General features: G+C 47.0%; 1 gene segment (V, D, J or C); it reads right to left on the bottom strand.

The window, feature by feature from the left end:
• Positions 1-1672: 1672 nt before the first annotated feature.
• The window catches only part of LOC143655789 (T-cell receptor alpha chain constant-like), a 32967-nt gene continuing 14152 nt past the window's right edge, over positions 1673-20487 (bottom strand). The window contains 4 exon segments of the C gene segment in view: positions 1673-2395; positions 2877-2984; positions 3856-3900; positions 5409-5663. Coding sequence covers positions 2878-2984; positions 3856-3900; positions 5409-5663 — 407 coding nt within the window.

Below are 20487 nucleotides of genomic sequence, written 5' to 3' on the forward strand. Positions count from 1 at the left end.
GTGAACCGCGGGCCCTGATGCCTGAGGGCGCTGGCTACTGTGACTCAATGGGCTCCCTTACACCTCCTTCAGTCTGGGCCTTTGCTGACATTCTCCAAGGGTCTGTCTTTGGCTCCTTCTGCCTTCCAGGGCCCTTGCTCCTGGCCCCTGTCCCAGACACCTCCATCCCCTTCAGCCTCGGTGTCACCACGGCCACCTCTCAGGAGCCAGCCTCCCTCCCCAGCCACCCACATACTGCTTGCCTGGATCTTTTTTATACAGAACAAAGTGAATTACCACTTTAGGAAAAAAGACAAACTAATTTGTCCTAAGTTTTAAACAGTTGATAAAGGCTTGCTCTATTAACCCTCCCAGGGGCATTTTCATTGAATATGGGAAAGAGAATGCTTTAATTAAAAGAAATTCCCAATGGTGGAATCTCTGGCAGTATGTCAGAGGAAGCAGTTTTGAGCAAGAGGCCTGCCCAGAGTTCCCCGAAGGTGGCAAATCCCACCTTTGGGAAGACAGTTCCTGTGCTCTTCTGTGTGCGGGTGACCTTGCCATGAGGGAATTTCCTCTGAGACCTTCTTTCCCTTTAGTGGTCTTAAAAGGGACCTGCACTTAGGCTGGAGAGGAGGCAGTTCAGAGGGAACTGATGATTCTATGACTCCCCTTAATGGGGCTAACAGTCAGATGCATTGAGCTGGACATGGCTTCCAACCCCACCTTGAGATTACATAGGTGGTGACCCTGAAGCTCACGGAAGGGTGGATGTGCCCAAGATCATGGCGCATGGCTCCACCTCTGTGAAGAGAAGCAGCCTGGGTTGGAGCTGGGGGTGTCTGTAGACTTCTGGCTGGTATGGTCAGAGACACACAGGGGACTAGTAGAGGTGCTGGAGGCAGACCCCTGGGCATTGGTAAGCACTCTGCTTTGCTCTTGGCAGGGGCAATTGCTAGGTGGATGGCTGGGTGGTCTCCAAGGTGTGTCATCAGCATCCATGACCCCTGGGAGCTCTGGCAGCAGGAGTCTCAGGAGAGAGGGTAGTGCCCTATGGGGGTCCCATGAATCCTACTTGCTGTCCTTTAGGTGAAGGCTTGGGGTTACTACTCTCCTTGGCCAAATCCTTGGGCTTAAAGGGAGAAAGCTTATCACCCTTTTCCTCATTCTCATGTTCAAGATGGTGGGGTGGGAGTAGACTTGCTAGGGACCCCCTTCCTGCCTGCCATGGGCTGGGCATTGTGCTGGGACCTGGGCGGGGGAGTGGTGGGTAGTTCCCAGCTACAACTTTGTGGGACAATGCCCAGTTTCAGTGGAAATCCAATGTGGGAGGAAAGGCAAAGAGAATGTTTCTGGGGAACAGGAGATGGTGGATGGGGTTCGGGGGAAACTTGTCTGCCCAGTTTCAAATACAAGTCACCCAGGTACATGGGTCTCCTGCAACGAGTGGCCCAGTGGTGTGGCATAAGACTGGAAGAACAGGGGCCCAAGCTTTTAAGTGGGTTTGCCGGGCTCCCAGCACAGCCTGCAAAGTAAAAATTTTTAGAGGTGATTCCAAGAAGAGGTTGACTTAAGCAGCTTGCTGAGTGAGGCTCCCTGTGTGTGGTGTCATAGTCAAAGTTCCTTCTCCCCAGCTAGGGACCAAAAACAACCAGAAAATGATCTCAAACAAACCCAGTCAGACAGAACCAGCTTTGCTCTTCCAAATCACTTTTAATGAAGCCGTGGGCAGCAGAATATACAATGCGGGTCAGATACACAGCATAGCAGGGCATAGAGGAGATCATTTCCCCACATATTGGAGAAAAGAAAAATATGTGTTTTTTTAATGAACACTATTTAAAAATATATAAACACCTCACGACCTTTTCCAGGAGTTAGAGTCCAAGGGACCAACTGGGGTTCTGTCATCCAGTGGGACTCTGGAGGCAGCTCTGGGGACAAGTAGGGAGTTTCCTCGCAGCCACTTGAGGCTGCAGCAGCCCCTGCCCTCGACATGAATGTCAGGCAGAGAAAAGCAGCAAGAAGGTAATAGAGGGTGGCGGCAGAATTTGGCAGCTCTTCAGATCACAGACGTCAGGTAGGATCCAGTTGTTGGCTTTGTCAATGGGGCCAGAGAGGCGGTGGGAGGCTTCTCTTCCTGGTGGGCGGGGAATTCTCCCTTCTGCTGGAAGGTGGAGGAGAGTGGGGGTGGTGATGCGAGGAAGAAGGGAGGGGCGCGGTGGGAACGGGTGACCTGAATGGGAAGGAACAGAAGTCAGGCTGGATACTGAGGAGAGTGTGGTGAGAGGCCTCCATCTGGGGCTGTGTCACTCAGCGCACTTCCCCTTGCGAAGTTCAAGGAGCAAGCAGACCCTGGAGTTCCTTTTGACAGTGATGGAATGGAAAGCTCCTGTCTTCAGGATGACAAGGGACACTGGGGGAGAAGGAGATGGAGACTCTAGCTAGGATTGGGATGTGAGCTGATGATACTATCTTCTCTCTATGCAGCTGAGAGAGCAATACTGGGGGCAGAGGACACGAGGAAAGAAATTGGGACTCTTTTTAGTTTATGTGGTGAGAGAGTCCCAGCACTAAGGATGTGCTCTGAATGGAAAGAGCTGCGGCTCTCTCTTCTCTGCTTCTCCCACTCATTCACTGGGTGGCCCCATTCTTTACACCTCATCATGGAGAAACAGCTCTGCGGAAGTGGCTGGAGTGAGTGTGTAGTGTTCCACTCACGTTCTGGGCCATTGCTAGTAACAAGAATAACTTGGGAAGAAAAGGAAGAGTTTGGGGAGCCCAGGTTTCCAAAAACAAAACCCTATGGGGAGGTCTGTTCTCAGAGCTGGGGCACCCACCCCGAGACCCTCCACGCCACCTCCACCCACCCCCAGCTGCGACGCCCGCCCGCTCACCTCAGCTGCACCACAGCCGCAGCGTCATGAGCAGGTTAAATCCGACCACTTTCAGGAGGAGGACGCGGAGCCCGATCACTGACAGGTTTTGGAAGTTTAGGTTCATATCTGTAACACGAAGGGGCCACGGCTGTTAGGGGCATGTGCACACGAGGGCTGGGCACCCCCCTTGTGACACACTTTCAGCTTTCCCCAAAGCAGGGTGGACCTCAGTTCTTGGATTTGCCTCTGCTTTGAGCTTCTGTGGGTATTCCCTTATAAACAAATGTTTGTGCCTTTCTCCAGAGCAAACAGTATTTTATTCCAGAAGAACCACACCAGCTGGGCTTAGTCCTTATTTTATTTCTGAGCCCCTCTGCAGGTGGAGATGGCGGGTAGATGTTCAGAATTAGGAGGCAATCAGAACAATCCATTGGGTCTGGGCCCTTTATTGAGAACCTAGTGGCGAAACCACAGGAAGGATGACTCAGTAAGAACAGTTCAAATGGGAATAACTATGGACCCAGGATAGGTGATGAGGAGTGGGTGGGGCAGCCCTTGAGAGGCAGGATCAGGGCTCATGTGGAGTCCTGCTGCTTTTTTGGGATGAAGGTGAAATCCCTGGCTATGGAAGGGAAAGGGACCTCGGGGTGACCTGGTCAGCTTGAAGCTCTACACAAGAGTCAGAAATTTCAGAGCTGGGCCAACCAGAAGCTCTCTTTGGCTCTCCTGATGGTGGAGCTAATGAAAGGGATATAGAAGCCAAGTAAAACTAGAGGTTCATCCTCAAAGTGCTTAGAATAGAGAACAAAATTAAAGGTGACAGGAGCCTGGGGATTCAAGAAAGACCCCCAGAACTCTGTGTAGGGCTTGAATTGCTGTCTCTGCCCCTTCTAACTCTATTCCCAGATCTATAAATGCCTTCCCATCTCCTTGAGGGTGATTATGGGTGCACAGCCCCCCAAACCCTGTGCAAAGCCAGGCTGGATCCTTCTCTTACCTGTTTCAAAGCTTTTCTGCATCAACTTGGCATTACAGGCACCGTCTGAAAATAGAAACAAAGAGATTTTCTTAGAGCCCAGAGCACAGCTGACTTTTCCACCCCAGACATCCCAGGAGTTGGGTAGGTGAATGTCTACAGCCTTGCCATCTTCCCTTGTGGCGAGGTCTTGAGTGAACTTATTGCATGTGGCTCCTACTGGGGACAGTCACTGACCCTGGGCAAGACCAACAGTCTGGCTTCCTTGGCTCATTTCATTCCCTCAACAAACACCGTTTGTGCAAAGTACACGTGACATGACACAAGGCCATAAGGAACCCATCGGACCCAGACCCTGCCCTCGGGCAGATTCCAGCCTAGCAGGGCCAACAAGACATGGGCACAATGACGAGTGCTATAAGGGCTATAGATCATTTCATGTGTTCCACAAAGTTTTGATCCCTGCACCCCAAATTCATTCCTTTGTTTCTCCATTTCAATAAATGGCACCATCATTGATTCAGGCATAAAATCCAGGTGTCCACCTTGATCCCCTCCTTCCCTGCTCATCCCTTCCTGGCTCTACCTATGAGACACAAATGATGTTGGACACTTCCTTGATGCCCTGACCACCACCTGGCCCAAACCCCATGACTTCTCTGCTGCAAGAGTTTCCTTTCTGCCTCCACTCTTGGCTCTTACAGCCCATTCTTCACTCATCAGTCAGCGTGAGTGTCTATAAAAGTAAATTAGATATCACTCTCCTGCTTAAAATCAATTGATAGCTTCCCAGTGCTGCCCCCTCTCTCATGACCTACACGGCCCTATGATCTGGCCCTCGCCTTCCCCTTCCTCGCTCTGCTGCAGCCATTTCTGCCCCTGTCTCAGGGCCACCATAGGCGCCCCTCTCTGCCCTTTGCCTGACTGGTACCTTCTTTTCTTTTAAGTCTCAGCTCAAATAGCATTTCCTCACAGAGCCCTTCCCTGACCCTCTGACCTTAAAGCAACTGTTTCCTCAACCCCAAGTTAAAGTACATATTACAACCTGAAGTTATCTAGTTTCCCCCTTGCTTATGGATGTTTCCCCTAACTGGGAATGGAACTTCCTCAGGGCAGAGCCCTCATCCTGTACTCCAGCCCCTGGCACATTGTAGGGACCCAATGTTGTTGAATGGATGAGTGACATGGTGAAGTTAGGAGCTGGGGAAAATTCTTTGGGTGAGAGGGAGGTGGGGTGGGGGTGGGCACGTCCTGGAGAAAGGGTATGAGGGCTGGGCCTGGAGGAACAGCAAGGGCAATAACCCGAACACAGGCAGGGAGGCTGGAGCTCGCAGAGTGTGCACAGGGAGCAGGTGAGACCGAGGCTGGGCAGGTGCCCATTCTCACCACCCTCTTCCCATCTGCTTTTTGCCCAGGTCATTCTGTGGCCTGCCAGGAGAGGGCTTTGCTGACGATGGATGAGTCTAGACCACTAATCAGATCAGCTTTTAGACACCACTGAGCTGAGACCAGGGCAGAAGCAGCCCTTGGAAATGGGGAGACGCCACCTGCATAGGCACCAAGGCTACACTGACCTGAGGGGTGGAAATCAGCCTGGTTGAAAGCTGAATCACAGTTAAACTTGACGTCCTTGCTCCAGGCCAGGGCCCCGTTGCTCTTGGAATCCATGACCTTCATGTCCACTGTGGTTCTGTCCGTTCTGAACACCGTGGGCCCCACGTCTTGTGTCACATTGACTTGAGAATCAAAATCGGTGAACAGGCAGAGGGAGGTGATGCTGGATTTAGGTCCCTTCAGCTGGTACACGGCGGGGTCAGGGTTCTGGATATCTGTGGATCAAGAGGACCCAGGGTTAGGCGGTGCTGTTATTTCCTTCCTGGCCCCCACCCAAGCTGGAGTCTAGATACCAGTGGAGGACAAAAGCGGGGATGGTAAGTCACTTTCACAGGCTTTAAATGGGAGAGAACGTTTCACAAAGCAGCTGCTCACAGTGGCCCGGGACTCGGGGACACATACGAGCCACAGGTCCTGGCTCCGAGGCCAGGCTCTCTGTGAACACTCTCCGCTAGGCCCTCCCTCTGAGGAGACCAGACACGCAGTGCTGCTTAATGACACTGCTGTTCCTTCCACTTCATAGGAGACTTCTCCAAAACCTCAGCAGTCCTAGTAAACCAGAAGGACGAAAGCAAGCTTAGAGAAGAGACAAAGCAAAGAAAACCACACATCTTGGGATCTAGATGGTCTCCCCTGCCTCTGCTGGCGTTGACAGAAATTGGAGGTTTCTGGGGCTGGGCATTAAGTCAGAATATCAGAGATTTATCCATCATTAAAAGTTTTGGGCTACACATCAGGACTCCCAAGTTCCAGCCCTGGCTCTACCATTTACTGCACGTGGGGCCATGAGCAAGACACACCAGCCCTGCAGGTCTCAGGAATTTCATTTGTAAGATGGGGATGCTACCTCGCCCACCTCCTTCCGGGCTCTTTGGAGAAACAAAGGAGAGCTTTTCCATATAAAATTACATTACTCAAGTTTAAGGTACTGAAGAAATGTTCATAGTTGCAGCATTTGAGGCTTGCCAGAGCACTGCCATGGAAACGGCTAGTTGGTAATCCACAGCGGCAGTTTCTACTCTTCACCTCCAGGAAGCGGGAGTTGCTGGAGGCTTTTCCTTAGTGCCGAGAATCATCGTTGGCAATTCTGTGGGATTTTGTGTTTTTAATGTGAGCCTCATTGTTGATTCTTTCCGACCTCTTGCCTTCAGAGGAGGAAGCGGAGGTCCGCTGGGAGGATTAACAAGCCTGGGGCCACCCAGACAGTTTACAGCAGGGCTGGGATTCCAGTTTCCTGCCCCGTGGCTCTCCGCTTCCACAGCTCCTCACCATGTCTGTATGAGAATTTTCTCACGTCCAGCAATGCACCCCATGGGCTGAGCCAGCCAGGGTGGCCTTGGCGACACAGACAAGTCCGGCTGGACCCCCAACCCGGAAAATCTGCCCTTGGCATGCATGGACTTAGGCAGAGCTGCTGCTGCCGAGCACAGGGTGGGGGGCTCTGGGGTCTCTTCTGAGAGACAGCTGACGTCGCAGCCCTCCACACCGCAGGGCCTGACATCACTGCGAGTTAAGGACCTAAGCTCCAGCTCTCTAAATGGGAGGGGAGAGACAGGAAACCATCAGTCCCACTCACACATCCCAATGGGTTTCTTAGCCATGGTCAAGGGCCGGGCTGGGGAGGGAGACCTGGAAGGGTGCGGAGGTGCTGAGGAAATGTGAGCTGAGGGAAAGGCAGAGGATAAGGAGCCTTAGTTTGGCCTTAGAGGGGAAAGGAGGCTGCTGGGCGTGTGTGTGTGGGGGGGAGGGGGATGCTCAACTTTGAGTCCTGCTTAAATCCTCTCACTCATGTCCCAGGGCGAGTGTCTGTCAGACTGGAGAAGGCCTAGATCACACTGTCCAGTTTGACAGTATCTAGCCAGAGGTGGCTATTTAAATGCAAATTAATTAAAATTACATAAAATTAAAAATTCCGTTAACGATTAAATATTCAAGAGCTCAACAGCCCTGTGCGGCTGGTGGTTACCATTTCAGACAGTAACTGATTGTAAATAGTAGACTGGTAGAACTGTTTCCTCATCACAGAAAGCTGCATTGGAGAGCCCTGGACTGGAGAGAGCATGGGATTTTGAGGAAAGGCATCCGGGGCTAAGGGTGAAACTTAAAAGCCATCTTCGAGTCCATAAGGGGTTATTCTACCAGGGGCAGGCCAATGGGTGTTCAACTTTGCTAGCAAGAGATGAAGATGAAAAGTGATAAAATGAAGTCCCAAGAACTGAGGTGATTTGTAGCTCTCTCAAGCCTCGTTACCCCCTAGTTGATGCAGTTCGGGCTTTATTACCTGCAGTTTTGCTGTGGTTTCTCCTCTCCAGCTTCCCTACCTCTAATCTCTTCTCCTGCTCAGCCTCACCAGCCCCGTTTCTTCTGCACTCAACCTCCAAAATACTTTTTCTAAAACGTGGATTGGCTTGGGGCACTTTTTGTTTGCACTGATTCAAGGATTCCCTATTGCCCATGGGGTAAAGCCCAAACTTTCTGGGCATGACATTTGAGGGCTGCCATGGTCTGAAAGTTTGAATTTCCTCCCTGTTTATTTTCTCTCAAGCCCTCTCATTGGCCATGGGAGCACGGCTGCCCCAGACTTTTCAGGTTGGCTCCCTGGAACGTTAAGGACTGTGCGAGCCAGGGCTGGTCCCTGTTTACCACTAGTACCTGCCCCAGAGTAGTGCTCAATAAAACAGTTTTAAAATAAATGAATGGGCTAATGACCATCAGGATGTGCACAATTTCTGCTTCTTACACTCCTTGGTTAAAAAAATGCTTGGTACTGATCCCTAAATTTGATATTTTTTAAAGCCACTTTTTACTTTTACCTCCACGTACCTCTAATGCAACCTCTTTTTTATCTGAACACAAGAAACAAGACACTTTTAATTTGGAGGTCTTAAGGGTTTCATCTGTTAGAGCCCCACAGGGAGAAATATTGTATCCTATAAGATAAACACATCCTACCACTGATGATATCAGAAGGTAGCCTAAGTAAGATCAGATCAATCTTTCGACATGAAGTTCAGCTATTCAAGATTCTAACCTGACATTTTAAATTAAAATGAACTGTGGCGGCACATGTCCGATGCACTAGTGCTTTAATCCCCAGGGGTGCAGCAGTGATTGAAAGCCTTCTAGGCTCTAGATCTATGCTTTATATTTAGGCAGCAGGAAAGCCAGAAATATGAGTCAGTGACACTGATTCCAGATCCCTGAGGCTTTGGTAAGGGTTTGGAGCCGACTCACCAGGAAAAATGGTTACTCTGGTTCCTTTGCCAATGTGTAACTGGGAGGCGACACCCATGTACCACTCCCAGCGTCTCCCCTACAGAAACCGTTAGGCTTTTCCTGCTCTGAGTAATGGGGAAAGTCCTCTTAGAGCCATCCATGGAAAGAGCTGACCCTTCTCACCTTCACACCTGGCCTGCATTTCTACACTGGATTCCAGTTTCCCAGTGGCGTGCCCTGGCCCTAAATACATTCTCTAGAAGGCAGTAGTATTTCCAGAATATAAGAACACATCTTATTTGCTTTGTTGTCCATCTAACTTTAATATCAGATGTGTTTACTTAGGTCAAAGTGCATGTGTTATGCTCATTCCCAAGATCATGCCTGTTTTCTTACTGTTCTATGTCGGAAACTTCCCTTCTCTCCTTTCTTTGCCCATACATGTCTTAAACATCCTTCAGGGCTCAATGAATCCTCTCTACCACAAAAACTTTCCCTGCCTAGGCCAATTTCCAGCCAGAACCCCATTCCTCTGAATCTCTGTTGTGCCTAACTGGTTAGTACTGAGATAGTTTTCAGGTTGCTCAACTTACATTAATTTTGTCCCTTTTGCTAGTTTTTATTCTCTTTGGGGACAGGTCAGACATCTATCTTAGAGTTTATACTCAGTCTAACATTTTATAAAGTGATGGCAGTAAAGATATTTAAAAATATTCATTGAACGATTAAAGTCAAACTAAAATGGGTTTGACCTAGAGAGACACAGATATTCAAGATTGATAGTGATGCTTTGTCCCTTCACAGCAACCTCTGTGAGACAATTAGGTATAACATCCACAGTTAGCCAGGCCACAGGAATGACTGATAGTCCCGGACAAAGGATTAGGGACACTGGGCCGTGGGGTTGCAAATGGAGGCCCTTAGGATAACTCACCAGATATTATGGTCACTTGGGTCCCTCTCCCAAATGTAAGTCTTCCAGTCATTCCTCCAGTATTCACACCAAAGCTGACACCAGTACAAAAACTCCCTGGGCTTACCTACTGCTTAAATAAGAGAAGCACTGATCTCCCACAAGGCGCAGGAGGGCTACACTCCTGAGAGTTTGACCGTCTGCTCCTTTATATGGAGATTTTGTGTCTGTTGGGTTCAATCCTTTTCCTCTGCTTCGTCCTGGACTAGAGGTTGCGATTTCATGTGATATCAATAGACCAAGAATTCAGGAGAGGACAAAGCTCTGTTAGGGGCAGCAGTCTCTTGAGTCCTCTTGTATGGAAGGTCCAAGACAACTTGCTCATCTCCTGCCTCATAATTCCTAAATTCCCAGCCTTAATGACAGTGTCTGCAGAGCATTCACTGCTAGATGGGAGGATTTTCTAGGGACAGATGGAAAGAATCATTTGAGATCCTACAGCAGAAAATACCTGGGCTCAGCTCAGCTCAGCATTTTGGACAGAGAAGAATTAGTTGTCGATATCCACCCTTACCCCACTTTACTTACTTGGCTGGACACTCAGTCTGGTTCCTGCTCCAAAGTTTAGCTTGTATCCCCCCGTTGTAGCCCCACTGCAGGTAAGGTCTTTGCAATAACTTTCCTTGTGCTAACCCACTGGAGCCCACCAGGATCTCAGAGCACCTTTCACCTTCCTAGAGAGCTCTCTGGGTCTTTGCTTTTTAGATTTCCTATTTCCCAAGGAAGCCTTTCCCCTTTCCTGTCACAATAATGTAAACTTTAGGATAGCAAAGCCTTGATAATAATAAAATTTTAGAAAAGCCATTTGTTAATTGCCTGCTATATTTCGGGCATTGTTGCATATTATTAAGATGTGGTTACCATCATTTTGCCATTGAGAAAGTGGAGGTTTTATTATGTATGGCTGGTGAGAGTAGAGAATTTTTTCCAGGTCTGTTGGCCTCCTGAGCTGTGCTATGAACCCTTTACCACATGGCTTCCATGCCTCATTACTTTACATGGTATAATTGCCCATGTGAATAGAGGTCTGGGCCACTTGCACCCTTGGGAGAGAATTCAAAACACTACCAAACTCTAGAGAGAGGAAGAGTCTATGTGCAGGCATCCCAGAACTGTGCTCATTAGCCAGTCTAGGAAATTTAGCTACCTGCTTCAAGAGAAGAGAATTTGTGTTTGCTATTAGCTCATTTCTTTCCCCAAAGGGCACTTAGCTAATTCCCTGAACGTTCAGATTATCTGATGCTGATATTATCAGCTTCGCTTGAAAGCACTGTGTACTCTCTTAATGTTTTGGTAAATTATTCTGCTCAAATTTTCATTTACTCAATTGGCTTTTGGCACCTCTGTCTTTAATATGAGAAATGGGAATGTTTTAAGTCACGAAGCAAACTCGAAGAATGGAAAATGAGTTTTTCAGCTATCTCCGAGTTTGCCATACATCCTTGCCTGTTTATCATAGATGAGGTGTTGGTTATTTTTGATCTTTTCATTTGTGTGGTTATACTCACATGGGCGTATGGTTAGCCTGGTCCCTGTCCCAAAGGTCAGCTTTTCGTAGACACACAAGAGGACACAGCTTTACAAGAACTCCAGCCTGGGCAGAACCAGTGTGGCTGCGGTAGCACCCCCTCCTGTCCTGTCTTCCAGGCTCCTGTAAATCATCTTTCCTCTTACAAGAGCGAAAAGAATGGTTCACAGGATCCTGGTTCCTTGGCTTTCTGTTATAACAGTCCCACAGACTTTCCCTCATCAGGCCTTCCTGGAGGGTGGGTACCCATTCTGTACTCCACAACTGAAAATGAAGGAGGAAAATTGGGAGACTCTGGAGAACAGGGAGAGATTAAAGGGAAAACAAATCATAAGAGGAAAATGCATAGCAGTGGGGATGGATGGAAAACCTAGGCTAGGTCTTAAATGATGAGGCCAAGGAAAGACTCTCCCTCTAGAAAGCGGTCTCTGTGTTCCTTGGGGGCATAGAAGATGAATGACTAAAATTGCTGTAGGAATATTAAAAAAAAAATGTATAAGGAGTGTGAGAATCAGGAGTGAGTTACATGTGGGGCCTGAGAAGCTCTTTCTCTGGAGGATTCTAAGATTAGAGTTGACAGCCATATGGGGAAAAAACAAAACAAAACAAAACCAGAACTCAAAAGTTTGATTTAGATAAGTACTGAGAATTTCATAGAACTGCAGACTTCTAAGTTTTACTGCCAAAAAAAAAAAAGAAGACTCTAAGCTCAAATAAGTTTAGAATATGTTGTTTGCTCTATTTCAGTTGGACAATGCAAATTAACATTTCAAAGGCTCTGAGAATTTCCGTGATAAAGAAATTTAGTGCTTAGCACACTTATTTGGTCCAGGAAACTATTTTTCTTAGAACACTCATTTTATACACATGGAACATATACAGATATATATTCCTTAGAGTGCCAAGAATTTAAAATTCCATCCTAAATTTCAGCCTTTAAGTTTTCTGTGCTCTGAATCTGTTCGTTCTCCCACCCACTCCTGCAGAAACAACCAGGGTCCTCATTATGCTCATTATGCTGATCATTTCTTTCTAATTGTCATCAAACAGCTTCATTCTCTTTGTGCAATTGCTGAAGACATAGACAGCTGTGCAGCAAATCCTCCTGCCACCTTCAGAAACAGGGCAGAGAGGACACAGGCAACGTGTAGGATACAGGTCGCCCCAGTGCATCACAGGGTTTACCTACTAGGAACAATAATGACTTAAAAGCCTTTCCCAAAAGTGAATTTATTGGTCTTCCTTCCAGTCATACCTTGGAACTGTCTATTCCAAAGATGATTCTAGTCCTAATGGAAAAATGTTCCCTTAGAATGTTATTTCCTGGGTGGTCTCTTACAGAGATGCAGATTGCATTTATTTATCATTAGACCTCTTTCCTTTTTGCTGCTAAAACCCTCCTGTGCTGCTTCCTTATCATGGACGCTGTAATCCTTATGCCTCTGAGCCTGATTATTGAGAAATATAATGGATTTCAGGGCTTTCTAAATCCAGCCTGAACCTAGCCATGGCAGAGAAGAGGCTTCGTGCAGTGCACAAATGAACAGATAAATACAGAGAAGCTTTTCCCTGGAGGGGAAGGCGGTTTCCCACCCACGTGGATTTGGATGGATTCTGTAATCTCCCTATTTTGAGGTCTAACAACTCTCTTGGTTGTAAAGTTGCTAGTGTCTAAACCAATATGTTCTAAACAATAATTATCCCTCACTCCAAGCCTTCTGTGGCTCTCTAACCAGAAATCATTTTTTTCCAACAATCCTTTGTTCAGTGACACCTATGTGCCAGTCGGTGTGCTGGGTTGTAGAGATATAAGGATGAATGAAAGAGGGTCCTGCCCCCCCCCCCCCCCCGCCCCGGAGCTTACAGAGCATTGGAAGATGTAGGTAGGGAACAGGCAACTAGGACAGGAGGTAGGCATGCCTTCCTTTTCTGCTCCCACTGTAGCTTGGTCCTCCCTTATAACACTTATGTCATCAGATGTAATTGTCTAATTGTCTGTTTACATGGATATTTACCCACTGTGAGATCCTTGATGCTTAGACTATACTTGTTCCTTTCCTTTCTCTTTCCCTTCCCTCCCTCCCCTCCCCCAACATCCAGCAGAGTGCTTCACATAATAGACGCTCAATAAATAGTTGTTGAACAGATAAACCTTTCAATCTTTTAATTCAGTTTTTTAATGCAGTCCTGCTCTCTATCTTTGCTTATTAGGACTATTTAATTTTCCTTTAACTTCTCTACGATTCCACTTCCCAAACCTTTTATTGTTTTTATGGCACTATTTAGGCTTTACGTTCTTCCCCCACATCTCAATTAGACATGGAGTTTTGTGAGAGTGTGTACAAATCCAAAGGGTCTTTGGGAAATTTAAATCATTATCTTTCATGAAAACTAAATAATAACAAAAATAAGGTTCTCTTTGACATAATCAGTCATGGGTCTTTTCTGATAAAGATCTTTTGTCTCAAAGGAATCTAGAAACAACTAAAGAGTCTGTCTCTGTAACGATGAAAAGGCCAATTCCCACTGGCAATTACTGCCATTGGAAAATAAGCTAGTATTGAGCCAGTGGCTGGGAATTCAAATTTTAAAACATTCAAGGCTCATAAAGAAACATAAAAAATTAGTTGAGGAAGAACACATTCATTATCTAAGAAAGCAGAGTAGGGACTTCTTGTGATTTTGGCCAGAATTTAAGGTAAGACACTTACTTGGATATACTTGGACTTTTGTTCCACTCCCAAAAGTGAGTGTCCTGCCACTTGTGCCCACACTCTGGTACAATGCAGTACAAATACCTGCCCTCTGCTGCCCAGGATGGTGCCAGAGGGGCCCCCACATGTTCACAGCCTTCACTCTTAGGGAGAAAAGGTTTTAAACAGACTATGCTGTGGTTTGGATGATAGGTTTCTCTCTCTGTGTCCCATCATGTCCAATAAATAGTCCCCCTAAGGTTTCTACTTCCTTCCCTGCCATGCCTGAATCCTGCCAACACAATTCAATGACTTTATTGATCTCTTTAGAAGTACTGAGTCCTGTGCTAAGACTACCTGGTCACTACGGCAAGAAGGATCAGGTGGACAAACCAAGGGCCAAGCAGGTGGCTCTCAAGGTGTAGGGTCTGGTTTCACAGGGTGTAGGAGAGATGGTGGCAGCAGTGTAGCAGGATGGTTAAACGATAGGTCCTGGAGTCAAATAGATCGGAGTTAGACCCCACCTCTGTCATTTCCTGGCAACTTAGTTAACCTAAACCTCCATTTCCTCCTTCATTAAATGGGCATCCTATCACCTACCTTTCATTAAAATGGATGTGAGCATTGAATGAGAACATACATGAAGGACTGAGTATGGCCACAGCACACACTGGACATTTAGCAAACAGTAGTTAATCCTATGATGATTCCCAGCAATGCTTGACACTGCAGTACAGGGATAAGTCTGGCTGGGGCCAGAGGAAACCCGTCCATGTCCTTCCACCTGTCAGCCTCCCAAGGTGCCTCAGCTCCCTGGTTGGAGTGTTCTCTTCTAGGGACAGATAACTCATGCATCTGAAAATAGGTGGTAAAAGAGTCTGAGCCATAGGGTTGAGGGGCAGGGGAGACCCCTTTGCCATCAGATTGAAAGTTCTTCAGAAATCTAACCAAGGGCGAAGCCTTTTTCTTTCAAAGGTTGGGGATTCATACTCTGAAAGCATTGCACAAAACCCTTGCTCAGCATCGCCTCAATCATTGTGTTAGATCTGACTACGAACACCAGACACACTGACAAGTTCCTCCTAGACAACCATGGACTCCTTTGACAATAGAGCAGATCATAACACATGTTCTCTCTTGCTATAGCAAAGTCATTCCAAAATATACTCTCTACCTACAATATTCCCTTGGTCATTTTTGCAATACTCACATGGATGAACAACTAGGCTCGTCCCTCTTCCAAATATAAGCTTGTAGTTTCCTCCAGAAGCACAGTGAGGAGAGCCTTTGCTAAAACCTGTCTCATGTTACCACCTTCATTTGGATTGCCCCAGTGGCATTGGGGCAACAACCCAGGAAAAGACCTGCTAACACTTTCCTGGATTTGGAGGAAACATCTCACATCTGTCCTCAGTGATGGGAGCCAAGAGGGGTGGGGGCTGGAGCTCCTCGGCTACTCAGTGACCCAGGAGGAAACATCCTTCTCCCAGCAAGAGAGAAGCAGCAGCTCTGACCGTCACTCTCAATCCTGCACCACCACCACCACCTTGGGGGAAGACACCTGAGGGTCTGACTCTGATACTCATTTATCAGATACAAGGGACCTCTGAAGGTGCTCCGAGGATGCACAACAAAAGTTTTATATTATGTTTTGCTGAGACTGTTCTGGCCTCTTTTCCTGCAAACCCTTTTCGTTCCTGTCTTTCCCTTTCCATGGCTCTTTTTAAGACACGTCCATTCCCAGCCTTCTTCCTCCGTGGGGCCCAGGGGTTGGGTTCCTGCACATCCCTGCCCAGGGCAAGACTCCCAGCAGGATTCTGGCCCTTCCTGTGATCTGTGCTGGTAACCTTCCCTCCTCACCTCCTGGAAATGGGCCAAGGCCCCCAGGCACTTAGATTCCTTTATAAACTCTCAGTGACCTTGATCCAGACAGAGTCCTGCTTCTATGAAGCCCTAGGACTACAGAGAAAAAAGGCACAACAATTTTTGCAATATTTTTGAAAGATGAAAGGAAACAGGGATCACGCGCCCCACATCAGGACTGTGAAAGCTGAGGCTCCGGGAAGTCATGGCCTGGGCGGGCTCCTGGCCTGCGGCTGAGCAGGGCGGGACCCTCCTCCTCGGTTCCCTGGCTGCTAGGCGCTGCCGGCTCTCAGCTCACCTCGTGCCAGGTCTGAGTGTCACGCTGGCAAAGAGCTGTGCCACGCTGCTGAGCTGGGGTGGGGGCGAGGGGCCCGAGCTGGACGCTGCTCTGCACCAGAGACGGCGCAGCCTTGGCCGAGGCCTTGGACCCTCAGCCTCAAGCAACCCCTGCCACCTGTCCCCAAGGTCCCCTCCAGCTCTCACTTCTGTGCTCCTTTGTTTCATGTGAAACGCAGCCCCAGGGAAGGGCTGGGACAGAGATGAGGAGTGTGGAGAGGGTGTAAGTGACATGGGGTGGCAAAGGTTTGGGGCAGTGAGTGTCCAAGGACCCTAGGTGCACTGATGAATGGTGCAGCCTCCCCTCCCCTCTCCGGCCCCATGGGTATAGAATAAGAAGCTGTCCAGCACTGGGTGTGAGGATGGGGGGGTCTGACCTTGAAACATTTGTGCAGGAGGATGCCAACTCACTTACCTGGTGTGACCGCCACTTTGGTCCCCTTCCCAAAAGTGAATCTGTCACCCCCATAGTCACACTCTAGGTAAGTGCATAACAAAAAGGTCCTGGACCTGCCCACCCCTTCCTGGAAGGCACAGTCCATTCATAGAAGCTTTAAAAGCTAGAACCCTGGAAAGGCTGATCCTGAAGGCTAATCCTCAAGTTCTCTATGTAAAGGGTGGCATCTGGACTGGAAAGAGCCTCTCTAATGGGTGTAATTGGCATTAGCTCCACTGTTACCTGCTGGCTTTCATCTCCCTCATCACAACTCTCAGCAAACACAGCCTCTGGCTGTTTCTCTGCTGGGGAAAAAGAGTCCTTAGAAAATTTTCTGGAAAACATTGCCTCCTCCATAGACCAGTGGGTGTGACTATTTCTAAAGATACCAGGGAACAGCCCAGCATTTCCCCATCTCTTCTGCCATGGCTGAGAAGGCGGCGCCATTTTCTTGAGGACATTTGCAAAAGGGTATTTCTCATTTTGCCATACAGAGTTGGGGCAAGTGCATTCCCAGCAGGCCGGGCGGCGGCACACGTGGAACACATGCCGCAGCGGGACTCAGTGCCAGCCTGGCCCCCACGGGCTGAGCAGGAATCTTGGGTGACTCACACCTGACTCATTCCTGTTTCTCTCCTCACCTCGCTCAAGCATGCTCACTGCCAAGGAGGCTTTTTGTCCTCAAGAAAGTCAAACATCTTAGTAGATAACAGACTCTAATCCCTTTCCAGAAACACAGGCGTTGAATCGTGCTTGCTCTCTGCCAAGCAAGGCAGGCTGTACCCAAGTCCCACAAGCTGATCCCACACGGCAGCCAACCTAGCACAGGCCCGTGAAAATTGCTATTAGACTTTTAACACGCAAGTGCTTTGTTGCACGTTAGGTCTGGATATTCTCCAAGTTCTAGGGCCATACCTTAGCTTCAACATTTTCTTCTTTTCTTTCTTTAAAAATAAAAGCTCACTATGGTCCCTGGTTTCTTGATGGGTCTCAGTAATTATTTACAGAATTGAACTGTTATTGTGCATAATTACTGGACAAGGAGACCAGATTCAGGAGAGGTTAAAAGCAAAGTATACCTTGGGTAAACGTGAGCTGAAAACCCAACTTCTTAGGCAGGGCAAAACAAGGAAGCCTTTCTAAGACAGATAATAAGGAAGCAGCATAAAAACAAAACACTCGAGGATCATATTGACCTTACAATACGGGAACTGAATGACCAAGTAAGAAACTTGACTCCAAAGGAAAACTAGCATTTCTGCACTGATATTTTGACACTGATTCTCCTTAAAGGGTAGAAAGAATACTATGGCAGAGAATGCATATTCCAAGTTAGTAGCATCATTATGATTAACAATAACAGAATTGTAATAACGGTAATAATAGTAATAATATTCTACTGTAGACCTAAATGCCACATGTGCATATAAAAAATGTAAACCTAACATTGGAGTAGGGATATACATTTCTGGAGATCTGACTTACTTGGGATGATCAAAAGTTGGGTGCCAGTTCCAAATATATATTTTTGAAAGCCTGTATTCACACTCTGACATAATTCTTTACAAAATGGTATCCTGCAGCTGGCCTCAGCCTAAGAGTCCTAAGCCACAAATAAGCTAGTTCCTAAGGGTGTGCCTGTGTGTGTGAGTATGTGTGTGTGCAAGCACCGAAGTGGGAGAGCGCCTATAATTTTACTATTTAACCATTTTCCTAAGACTACTGGGAAATGACAATGAGCAAGGCAGACTCTCACAGGTGTTCCTGCTTTGGATAAAGTGGCTTATATCCAGGATGCAGCTAATATTCAGGTTGAAAAAGTCACAGAGTTGGGTTAGTTTTATCCATCCACACTAAGAAAGTGTTCATTGCATGTTTCTTGCCTGAGTGCTGCTCACGGATGCTGTCTAATGGAACTTTATTATGCCAGCTGATCGTACTTAAATAGCAGCCAAACCATGGGGAAAAAAATCAAATCACTGAAAACAGATGCCCTTAAACTGTAATACAAATCGGGTTATTTCAGAGAACTTACTTGCTTTGACAAATAGTCTTGTTCCTGTCCCAAAGACAGCTTTGAAACCTCCAGTATTCCCCACGTTGATTTGTGCTATGACAAAATGTACCGTTTCCTTCTCCCTCCACTTGTATACCACAGCTGGGAGCAGGCCCAGGGAGCATGACATAAGGTGCCAGTAATAAGTAGTACTTTGTTTCACTCCTTGTAAAACGCATTTGCATTTTTCCTGTTCCTGAGCTTATCTCATACCTCTTACCAACCAGAAGGTTAATTTGCCAACAGTGGTCACAGATTATGCCCAGGGACAAAGAAGACCAGGTACTACTCACATCTCTAGTTCTCACCGACTTTATGATATTGGACAATTCAACCAATCTCTGGGTCTACATTTCCTTATGAGAAAAGTACAGAAGTCTGCACCAGATGACTTTGATGCACCCTTTCAGATCTCAAGGTCTATGATTCAAAGTGCCCGCAATGTTGCATTTTTCTATAACTCACAAACTCATCAGGCACTCACAGATCACACATACTGGTGACTGGTCTGCCTGAGGAAAATACAAGGAAGAGAGGAGTGGGGAGAGTCAGAACAAGGAAAGTGGCTACTGCCAGAAACCCCTCCCTTCTCTTTATTGGGTAGATGCCCCCAGCAGTATCTCTACCTTTGTTTCTTTGTTAAAGGGGTAAGAAAAATCCTTTAGACATCTGGTGCATCCAAGTCAAGATTTTTGCAAAACACCATCTGTAATCCATGACAATATCTAAGAACAGAAAAGATACATTCCACATATTACCCATTTCCCTACTCACTTGTATGCCATCCTCTCTCATTTCTAAATCCTGGGACGGGCATAAGTTGAATTCTGACGTTATGTGACAGAAAGAGTAGGGCTTTCAGATCAGGCAGACAGACTCAGGTTTGAATCCTGGTTCCTCCACTCACTAGCCATGGGATCTTGGGCAATTGCTTCTCTGAGCCTCAGTTTCCTTCCCTCTACCTCACAGAGCTGTTTGAGGTCAAGTAACACTATATGTAATGCACCTTGCATCATGCTGGTATATTGTAGGTGCTGAGATGGTGGTTATTGTTTCTATGTTGAGTTAAATTATTAACAAGGTTATTTTCTTAAGGTTATAGAATTTGTTTATGAACTATTCACAAGAGTCCATACCACTGAGTTATAGAAACCTGAATGTGATACAGGAGTGAGATCCTAGAATTACAGACTTTGAGTGCTTAAATCCCCTCATTTAACACTGAGGAGCCTGAGGCCCCCAAAGGAGAAATGACTTCTTTGACATCTCATAGCCAGTTGGGACCAAAACAAATCTAGAACTCTGGTCTGAAATCAGAAGCCCTGGGCCTGTTTTTCTACACTTTGCCGACTCTTCTTATATACTGTCTAATGAGAAGGGACACTCAAATTTGGGAGCAAATTGGCTATGGCTTATTTGGGACATAGATAAAATGACCTTGAGAATCCTCCCCCCAGTGCTCTTTTGAGTCAGTGGCAGTGGAAGTAGAAAGGACTTATCAGACCACGGCCATGTAATTTTCTGCCCTTCTAGTTTTTCCCCCTCTATGGGGCTCCATTTAGCTCAATTCTACTGTTAAAAACTCTAATGCTAGACAGGACTTCTGCCAGCCACATTTCTTGGGAAAAGCTTTAATGGTTTGATAAATTCCACGCCAAAGGAGATAGGCTTGTATAGTCTCTGAATACTTACACTAATTTACCTGGGTGCCACAATTTTTAATACCTCAGCATTAGATTATAGTTAATTATAAATAAGATAGAAATCACAAAAAATGGCATTTCCTTTCCTCCCGTTCGGCATCTCCAGAATACATTTTGTAGATGGCACAGAATTTCATACTCACCCAGCTCCACTTTCAGCTGGGTCCCCATCCCAAAGGTGAGCTTACTGACTGCTCCCATGAATCCCACAGTGTCTGAAGCTTTACAATAAACT

This window comes from Tamandua tetradactyla, chromosome 14, assembly GCF_023851605.1.
Source record: "Tamandua tetradactyla isolate mTamTet1 chromosome 14, mTamTet1.pri, whole genome shotgun sequence".
Taxonomy (NCBI): domain Eukaryota; kingdom Metazoa; phylum Chordata; class Mammalia; order Pilosa; family Myrmecophagidae; genus Tamandua; species Tamandua tetradactyla.